The 10,665-nt window shown below is 42.0% G+C and overlaps 1 protein-coding gene across 1 annotated transcript in view; it reads right to left on the bottom strand.

The window, feature by feature from the left end:
• cog5 (component of oligomeric golgi complex 5) overlaps nucleotides 1-10,665 on the bottom strand; it is a 99,000-nt gene that overhangs the window by 973 nt on the left and 87,362 nt on the right. Inside the window, exons 16-21 of the mRNA XM_031288170.2 lie at nucleotides 6,480-6,542; nucleotides 5,067-5,170; nucleotides 2,585-2,822; nucleotides 2,322-2,398; nucleotides 1,000-1,126; nucleotides 166-245 (exon numbers count right to left, since the gene is read on the bottom strand). Coding sequence (XP_031144030.1) covers nucleotides 166-245; nucleotides 1,000-1,126; nucleotides 2,322-2,398; nucleotides 2,585-2,822; nucleotides 5,067-5,170; nucleotides 6,480-6,542 — 689 coding nt within the window. The remainder of the gene's footprint in view (nucleotides 1-165; nucleotides 246-999; nucleotides 1,127-2,321; nucleotides 2,399-2,584; nucleotides 2,823-5,066; nucleotides 5,171-6,479; nucleotides 6,543-10,665) is intronic.

Here is a 10,665-nt window from a genome sequence, read left to right as displayed (position 1 = left end):
TTAAAAGCCCTCTCATTCTGGTTTGTTCCTCTTAAGAATTGAGAGGTTGTTGATGGGATGGCATGATCGTTACGATCCCCTGCAGGTCAGGTAGACAGAGCGTGTTGCCTGTGAAGTGCCAGCATGCTGACCTATGCTTTCATAGCAAATGAAAAAACAGGTTACCTGATGAGAGTGAGCCTGTCTCTCTCAGAGGGATGATCATCCAGCCACTGGGAGTAACGGGCGATGGACCACTCGGCTCTCTGTGGGGGGGGACAACGCTCCGTTAGGTGGGACAGTGATACACAGAGCAGAGCACCATCCTGGTGACGACATGTCTGCATTGTCCAGTCCTGACTACTTTAAAAGACTGTTGGGAAGTTAAGACTTGGTTTTAAGGTACAGGTTAGAGTGTAGGCATTTAGTTGTGATGGTTAAGGTTAAGATGTGTGTGTGTGAGTGCGTCTGAGTGTGCGTGTGTGTGTGTGTGTGTGTGTGTCTGTGTTTCTGTCTATTGTATGTCTTTGTGTTTTGTGTGTGTCTGTGTGTGTCTCTGTGTATCTGTGTGTGCGCGTGCGTGCATCTGTCTGTGTGTAGAGCTGCAACGATTAATTGATTAGTTGTCAACTTTTAAATTAATCGCCAACTATTTTGATTGTAATTTTTTTAAGACAAAAGTAAAAATTCTCTGATTCCAGCTCCTTAAATGTGAATATGTTCTAGTGTCTTCTGTCTTCTCCTCTGGGACAGTAAACTGAATATCTTTGAGTTGTGGATAAAACAAGACGTTTGAGGACGTCATCTTGGGCGTTTGGGAAACACTGATCCACATTTTTCACCATTTTCTGACATTTTAGAGACTAAACAACTAATCGATTAATCGAGAAAATAATCAACAGATTAATCAACTATGAAAATAATCGTTAGTTGCAGCCCTATCTGTGTGTGTGCGTCTGTGTCTGTATGTTTGTTTGTGTGTGCGCGCATGTGTGTGTGTGTGTGTGTGTGTGTACAGGCCTGGTGAGGAGACTTGAGCTCCGGGGGGGCTCTGGTAAAGAAGAAGTGCAGCAGGGTGCTGTAGGGGATCAGGTCCCCCACAGCAGGACTGCTGGCTACCAGCTCGCTGGTCTGAAACAGCAGTGGCCTGGAACACAAAGCACACCATAAAACGTCATACACTGTATAATCAACACACCATACTGCTGTCTTTCCATGTTCCAGCCAAACAAGAGGAACAGTTTTCCACAACATCAGTGTTCCGACTGGTTTCAGTCCATTTCAGGATGGTAGGGAAATCAACTTCCAGTGACATGACACCTACTTGAGATAAGTCATTCGTTGCAGTCACCTTCATAGTTAATACCTTTTGATTACATTTAGCTTATCTCTGTGCAGTGCTATATTCAGTTACAAGCACAGATCATTTTCAAACCTCTCCTCGATGCTGCTTTTAGCAAACTGACATTTGCTCTGAGAGGCAGCGGCCGAATAACCTCGTTAATGCAAAGACTTCACATCATCTCAACCACTTTGTGTTCCTGTCTGGATTTGATAATGTAGCTTGTGATTGCAATATGCAACTCACATTCTTACTTAAACACACCATCTAATTCCTACCACCGTCAATATTACCATGCAACAAACATGTAACGATGACTTCATCTTTTGCATTACCTGTCTGAAGCACTTCTGATAGGATGTTTTGGTGCTGCTCAACAGGAACATGAGATTTGTGGATACTGGGCTAAAGCTGAAAACGACTGGTATGGTCCTTTATCATTTCAAACCCAACGTAAAGGGTCAGTTCACCAAAATGACCAACACTAACCCCAACACAATGGTGGTGACTGCTTAAGCACTGAAAATGGAAAAACTCAACAGACACGAAACATGACTTTGGATAATTCATACACCTCACTGGCAACAGTTTCCATAGGAACTACTTTCTACGGAAATACAGTCTTCATGAAAACATGTCAACAGTGTGTTTTTTGGATTATCCCAGCAACTGGGACATGTTTGTGGCAGAACACTTAGCTGTGAAGTATTTCAAATGTAACTTTGTGTATGTAATTGTCTGAGGAAAAAGAATCCCATTCATCTCCATTGTATCAGGATGGAGACAGAAATCTCAGCGATATCTGCAAACTTGGACAAATAACACTTTTGTATAGCCATACCAGTCTAGAGGCAAGTGAGAAGAGGTTGTTTTTAAAGAATGAGAGAGAGAAGTAAGGTGCTGACCTACATCTCTGCTAAAACATGTGGAGGAAAAGGACTTCTCGTCCTCATTATGATTGTGATGAGTGTTGGTCTCCACGATGCACGAGCATACACACCTGAAGGAGCGCAGCATCCTGTAAGGTTTCCCCAAATCAGACACTCTCCTGCACAGAGGAGCCACTGCCAGCTCCATCTGACACACACACACACACAGAGAGACAGAGAGAGAGAGAGAGAGAGAGAGAGAGAGAGAGAGAGAGAGAGAGAGAGAGAGAGAGAGAGAGAGAGAGATATATTTCATTGGCATTGCTGAATCATCTGTCCACCCCCCTGCCCTAGAATCAGCCTCCTGACGGCGTGTCCCAAAGCTCTCCTTCACCTGGGCAAAGTCAGCCGCCAGCCTCATCTTGCCGCCCTCTCCCAGCGGGCGCAGCAGGCTGGTGTGGCGGACGAACAGCTCGATGGCCCTCCGAGCGATGGACTCGGTGCTCTCGTAGATGAAGTCCACACACTGGAAGTGTCTGAAGTAGTCGGCCATCACTCTGGAGATGAAGCCCTGCAGCTCCTTCATGTAGAGGGAGCACGGAACATCTGGCTTATCAGGGCAGGACAGAGGCCTGCCGCACGCACACGCACACACGCACACGCACACACACACACACACACACACACACACACACACACACACACACACACACACACACACACACACAACCATTTTTATTCAAATTAAATGAAAAACTTGTGGACTCATCCTGATTCTTCAAACTGAAAGAGACAAAAACTAGCCTCCAGTATAAAATCACACACAAACTGACTCAGAATATTTGTTTCTAAAAAAAATGTTCTTCTCTATTTTGCTGTTTGGATAATGAAAGCCAAATAACAGCGAGAAGGTTTTAGCTCTGACAATCACTAAGGAGTAAACATAGGTTTCTGGAGAGCATGTTCCCAATAATCTACACTAAAGTGAACACTTACAAATAATGATTACACAGAGATACTGAATTAAATCACTCAGAGCTCCAGTACAGAGCCCAGTATCATTTTTAATGTTTCAATGCTCGTGCCGATATGACAGCCCAATTTCATGTAACAAAATAAGCTTCTCAAATATTAAATGCTGTCTCAGCACAAGCAGCTCTAGAACATTGTCAAAACAACCCCGTCCAAAATTGTTAAAACTGACAAAGAAGTACAAACCCCACTTTCAATGAAGTTGGGACGTTGTGTAAAACGTAAATTAAAAACAGAATACAATGATTTGCAAATCCTTTTCAACCTATTTTCAATTGAATACACTACAAAGACAAGATATTTCATGTTCAAACTGATAAACTTTATTGTTTTTTTGCAGATATTCACTCATTTTGAATTTGATGCCTGCAACACGTTCCAAAAAAGCTGCGACAGGGGCAACAACAGACTGGGAAAGTTGAGGAATGTTTAAAAAATCACCTGTTTGGAACATTCCACAGGTGAACAGGTTAACTGGTCATGATTGGGTATAAAAGGAGCATCCCCAAAAGGCTCAGTCGTTCACAAGCAAGGATGGGGCGAGGGTCACCACTTTGTGAACAACTGTGTGAGCAAATAGTCCAACAGTTTCTCAAGAAGTGTTCGCAAGGAATTTAGGGATTTCATCATCTACAGTCCATAATATTATCAGAAGATCCAGAGAATCTGGAAAAATCTCTGCACGTAAGCAGCAAGGCTGAAAACCAACATTGAATGCACGTGACCTTGGATCCCTCAGGCTGCACTGTTTATGTACGTAACCACGTGAGCTCAGGAACACTTCTGAAAACCATTGTCAGTTAACACAGTTGGTTGCTACATCTACAAGTGCAAGTTAAAACTCTACCATGCAAAGTGAAAGCCATTTATCAACAACACCCAGAAATGCTGTCGGCTTCACTGACACTTTGTGGCAGAGTGTGTTGTGGTCTGATGAGTCCACATTTCAAATTGGTTTTGGAAATAATGGACGTCATGTCCTCCGGGCCAAAGAAGAAAAAGACCATCCAGATTGTTATCAGCACAAAGTTCAAAAGCCAGCATCTGTCCCAGCTTTTTTGGAATGTGTTGCAGGCATCAAAATGAGTGAATATTTGGGGTTTGTACTTAATCCCTCTTGGGGAAATTCAATTTTCAATTTTTACTGTTAGATCATCACTTGACCAACTCTGTTGTTTTGTGTGAAAAGTAGAGCTAGATGAATCCATCAGCCAGGCCCATATATATGAGATATGTTGGTATTGGTGTTAATGTCAGTGCAGACATGCCAGGGTATGTTTGAGGTCATTTATAACCGGTGTCCCATTACAGTTTGTCCACCAGAGGGCCGTGACGAGCTGATTTTCCAACTATAAAATGTCCTGCTCCTGTTTGTAACTTGGTCACAATAAAAAATGAAAAAAAATATAACATATAAGTGATGGGGCTCAAGATTAGTCGGTTGGTTGGATTTCGATATCGGTATTAGAACAAAACTAGGACCAAAAAGCTTCTTATTGTGCATCCCTGTTTGCTTTTCCACCGCTTCTGAAGACATGTCAAGATAAAACAAATCCAACCCTTGGCCTAATTTTTATTTTAGTGGCACCCAGTGCTGTTTACTACATGAGCCTGAGGTTTGCGTTTGACCAGTCAGCATTGTTGAGCACAGCATGCTGCACCCCCATAGTTCCAGGGCCATGGGAAAGTGCTACCCCCAGAGCAGGGACTTTTCTGAGGCCAGGAACTATAGCCGAGGAACTAAATTTAGGAGTTCCTCCAGTCCAAACACAGGTGAGTTCCTGAAATGATTCCTGGGTCCCTGGAAAAGTTCCTGCAGTGGAAACAGGATAAATGTTGCTTACCCTGAAAAGTCTTCTTGGTGTAGCGTGATGATGATGGCCTCTATGGAGTCACTCACTGACTGCAGAAGAGGCTGCACTGCACTGCTCATCAGGACCTGCACTGCCTGAGTTAAACACACAAAGTCAGTCCTCTGATGTAACATTCTGTAAAGAATGGACGGTGGAAATCTAAGCATAGGAAAAGAGAAAACCTGACTCCAAATCAAAAACCTTTCAGCAGCTACTGAAATCACAGCTCCGCCAACAGCAACTCAAATCCAATATGTGATGAGGCTCCAGAACTTCTACTGTTTTTTTCTATAATCTATAGTCAAACATTGAGAGAGTGCAGGGAGACATGCCTCTGGGTGTACAGTGGTTGAGTCATTTACTGCTAGTCAAGCTTTAAGCATCATTAAACAGCAGAGAAATTGCTCCAAACAACACCCCGTCTTTGTTTCTCCCTCCTCGTCTTCTGCCTCTTCTTCACCATGCCCCTCCCCTCCCCAAGATAGGGACAAATTTATGGGGGAGGCCTGACTCCTCCTGCAAAAGGCTCCGCGTCTCAGTATTGATAACAGTAGAAAGACAGCAGACAGTAGTTTTCTCAGACTCCCAGTGGAAACATGTGTGTGTGTGTGTTCTTGTTTTACTATATTCGTGGGGTCCAAAAACTGGGAATACAGTATACTTGTACAGCTTTGTGGGGCCAACATGCTGGACCCCACAAGTTTAAAGGTCTGTTTGAGGGTTAAGACTTGGTTTTAGGATTAGGGTTAGAATTAGGTTATGGTTAGGGTGAGGGTAAGGGTTAAGGTTAGGGTAAGGGGCTAGGGAATGCATTATGTCAATGACGGGTCCCCACAAAGATAGTGCCACTCACTATGTGTGTGTGTGTGTGTCTGTCTGTCTGTCTGTCTGTCTGTGGACAGATTTTGTCATAGTGTCACAACCGTGCAAGATGCAGTCATGAAACATTACAGGTGTAGTAAAATAGAAGCAGAGGGTGGGTGTGGGCCAAACAAGGGCGCCCGAAGTACCCCGTTTGGTGGGTTTGGTGTGAGCCCATCACAAGACGGTTTGCATAAATCTAAAAAAATAGGTCTTGAACACTTAATACAAGGCTCCACTGAGATTTAAATGGACTATGCAAGTCCTAGTTTCTAATGCAGTTATGTAAAAGGATGTGAGCGTCAGGCCTGTGGTAAACTGACAAAGCTCCATTTCCCTGTGATTATACCACAGCAGTGATGCAGCAGGTAAAAGACACAGTTCAGCACAGGAGAATATAAATCTTCTACCAATCCAAGTGTGCTTAGAAAGCTTTGCTTAGTAGCATTCATGATAGAAAAACAAAAAAAATCACAACACTAGTTTGCGTACCAGAGAATGAGTGGGATGAATGAAAAATTAAAAGGGTGTTTGCTGTGATACCTCCAAAGAAGAAGAGATGGCCTCTGCCGCAGCTGGCGGACACGACCCCAATCCTGAAATCATCTGCAAATACAACACAACAAGGTAAGGGTTAACAGGAGAACAAGCTTTTATTTCTTTTTTTTTTATTTCTTTGGTAGTCCAGTTAAAAGAGCACTAGGGCTGGGTATCTGTCAAAAAATTCCGATAACAGCACCGATACCAATATCGTGACTTTGATACCGGTTCCTAAATGATACTTTTTTCGATAACAATTTTATAAAACAAAAAGAAATCACAACATTACACAATAATGCACCATTTTGTTTTGTTAGATTATTTTTTTTGGCATTTTAGGCCTTTATTTGACAGGACAGCTGATAGGGGAGAGAGAGGGGGAACGACATGCAGCAAAGGTAAATTATACTTTTTTCGATTCCAATTTACATTACACATTACAGCACACATCTTTTGATTCATTTCTCAGCTCCTACTATGTGAGCCCTGTCTCTGTGTAACGTAGAGTTTTTCCTGGGTGTCTCTACGATGTGTAACGTTAGACAGCCAATCACAGACATCATTAGATCTTGGTAGAAGCATGCTACATGCTGATTGGCTCACTGACTCTGATGAGATTCACTCCTTAGGTATTGATATTGGGTATTGAATGACGAGGCATTTTTTGATATTCGATACTTCAGAGGCAATTCGGTCGGTGCCTAAAAAGTATTGAATTCGTTACCCAGCCCTTAAGAGTATTGCAATAGTCAAGGCGAGAGAAACCCATAGCATGAACCAGTCCTTGGCATCAGAAAGAGCTAGATATGATATGGTATGGTTGTTGCACTATTTCTCTGGTGGAACTCTTACTGGTATAGTCCAATTGCTTACTATAGTTTAAATTTTCGTTTTTCTCCCATTCCTGGATGGGAGAAAAATGTGCTCTGGTTTATTGGCATTTCTTTAAACCAATCACAATCGTCTTGGGCGGTGCTAAGCTCTGCACGGAGCTGGTGTGAAAATAGTCTCAGGAAGGAACTTGTTTTGGTGGAATGTGTACGTTCAAAAGTAGTTTTAGTCGTGCAACAGAAAACTCAGATTGGACAGATAGTCTAGCTAGCTGTCTGGATTTACCCTGCAGAGATCTGAGGATCAGTTAACCATAGTCCTCACAAATCCACCAGAGGTTAGAACGCCAACACAAAAGAAGAGGAAGGGGACATACATTGGCAAAAAGACGGAATTTCCTGCGGCACCAGAGCAATCACGGAAGTGGCTCGTTGAGGATATAGACTATTTCGGCTCCGGCTCTGTTAGCCTACATTACAAATTTGGCATGGTATATGAATAACATGGGCATTTACCAGGAATGGGAAGTCTGATGAAAGATACCTTTGAGTTTCATTATTAAAACTATTTTAAACTGTTGTGCAGTTGTCATCTACATAAGTATGACATTTTTACCATGTTGGAAATTTTAGGAACATTATGGTACTGAAAATGGCATGAAAATGTCACTTTATGAGTTTTTTTTAACATTAATGAGTTCCCCCAGCCTGCCTATGGTCCCCCAGTGGCTAGAAATGGTGATAGGTGTAAACCGAGCCCTGGGTATCCTGCTCTGCCTTTGAGAAAATGAAAGCTCAGATGGGCTGATCTGGAATCTTCCCTTTATGATGTCATAAGGAGGAAGGTTACCTCCCCTTTCTCTGCTTTGCCCGTCGCCCACAGCTGCCCAGAGAATTTGGCCCGCCCATGAGGAAATAGAGCTACAACCGTGGCCGCAAGCTGGTCAAGGCCACACCCCCACCCTCCACCTTGCCCCCCCTCTCTCCTCCTCAATAGCATTTAAAGCTACAGACACAGAAATGGCACATCCTAAGGAAAGCTCATTGTGGGACTGGCTCTAGTGGCTGGAATTCTGCACCAAGGCTGAATTTCTTGAAAGAGACTTCAGATACAGTATTAGAGGACCACTAAGACCTATATAAAAGAGACTTCAGATACAGTATTAGGGGACCACTAAGGTCTATATAAAAGAGACTTCAGATACAGTATTAGGGGACCACTAAGGTCTATATAAAAGAGACTTCAGATACAGTATTAGGGGACCACTAAGGTCTATATAAAAGAGACTTCAGATACAGTATTAGGGGACCACTAAGGTCTATATAAAAGAGACTTCAGATACAGTATTAGGGGACCACTAAGGCCTATATAAAAGCATCCAAAAAGCAGCATGTCATAGGACCTTAAAGACATGTTGACCAACAAAAAGGAAGCGCTTTAATTACGTATATAACGCTTTCTACACATAATGAAGGGGAAATTGGTAAGATGTCCAAAGTTATTGCCCACAGATAGATCAAGATTTATTTTTAGTACATTTTTAGTAGAGGTCTGTTTATTGCTAAATACTGCAACAACTCCCTACACTATATGTCCCTGCATATGTTTTCCTATCGACCCCTTCGTATTTCACATCCCGTCTTTGTCCCTCCCTCCCTCCACCAGTATGGAATAAATTGTCACTCTGTTTTCACACAGTGAAATTTTAAAGGCTTGAGGTTAAATATTTAATGCTGAAGTAATCTGTTTTTTTAGGCTATTAATCATCCCTGGCTGCTGTGCCAGGACACGCCATACATCTTTAATGGAGGAGGCTGAAAGAACACACTGCACCCTGCTTTTCCTTTTCCTTTTATCCCCCTTTAATTTCCTTTGCTTCCTTTCATGTACTTACGTTTGTGTGTCCATACGACATCTCTATGCATTAGAAAGCTAACAGTCCAATCACACACACAGTCAGAGAGCTGTGTGTGCTAATGTGTGTGCCATGTGGATGCCACTGTCACACCTGTGGACAATCTAAAGAAAAAGTTTAACTTGTTGAGGAGATTCTTCTCAGATCAAATGGTTTCTTTCTCCTTGCAGTGCAAAAGACCATACACTTTCAATTTTCATCCATGCAGTTTTTCATGTACAAAAGTATGAATATCGAGAAAAAGTGTACAGTATATACAGCATTTAAGAAATTAACTTTTAACAGACCATAGTGCAGATCATATAAATCATGAAATTGAGCGTCGCTCGTGCTCACAATGGCCATTACTTAAGGCTTCAACTGTCAGATATGTTTTAAAATCCATCACCAATGTTGCCTGTGAGAGAACAGAAACCTCTTCTCTTTTAATATAATTACTTTGCTTTTTTCAGCATTTTTGCCTTCATTGGATTAGCGAGTTACAGTAGAGATGTAGACAGAAAACAGAGAGGCAAAGACAGGGTTTAAATGTAACAAAGGTCCCTAGCCAGAATCCAACCGAAGACGTTTTATGGTATGCACTATGCACGCTAACCACTCGGCCACCAGGATTAAAACGTTGTGGCTCCAGAGCGAGCTGTGTGTAGTCTGACAAATGTCCTCAAGTTAATCCCCAACTGAACTGTCTGTAGTCGAGTTGCATTGTGGTTAGTGTAGGCTCCAGATTTTGACAAGCTAGAAGAATGTGTGGAATAAAATAAGACGATATATCTGGTTCTGCTGCATCCATTTTGATTCTTTTGTTTTAAACTGTCCATCTTGAGTCCAACATTGCAATGCTAAATCTGTTAAAATTTGTTTAACAAGCCGTGTTTGATTACTGCCACATGCTGAAGGGTCATCATTGGAATTTGTTAACTGAGGCTGCTGCGTCTTGTATATTGTGATCCAGGTTCAAGACTATCATAAGCGTGTACATTACATGGCTGGGTTCAAAAATATATAAAGATAACAGCACCGATACCAATACAGTGACTTTGATACCAGTTCCTAAATGATACTTTTTTCGATTCCAATTTTATAAAACAAAAATAAATTACAACATTACACATTACTGTACAAATCTTTTAATTTTTGTTTTATCTCCTACTATGTGAGCCCTGTCTCTGTGTAACGTAGAGTTTTTCCTGCGTGTCTCTACGACGTGTAATGTTAGACAGCCAATCACAGACAATATTAGATCTTGGTAGAAGCATGCTGCATGCTGATTGGCTCACTGACTCTGATGAGATTCACTCCTTAGATATTGAAATTGGGTATTGAATGACGAGGCATTTTCCGATACAATTCGGTCGGTGCCTAAAAAGTATTGGATTCACCCAGCCCTAATTACATGTTTACATTTCTGTAGTATATATGTATATAGTTACGATAAAGAAACGT

The sequence above is a fragment of the Sander lucioperca genome, chromosome 20 (assembly GCF_008315115.2).
Source record: "Sander lucioperca isolate FBNREF2018 chromosome 20, SLUC_FBN_1.2, whole genome shotgun sequence".
Lineage (NCBI taxonomy): Eukaryota > Metazoa > Chordata > Actinopteri > Perciformes > Percidae > Sander > Sander lucioperca.
The sequence above is the reverse complement of the archived record's forward strand: the minus strand, read 5'-3'. Positions and strand labels throughout refer to the sequence as shown.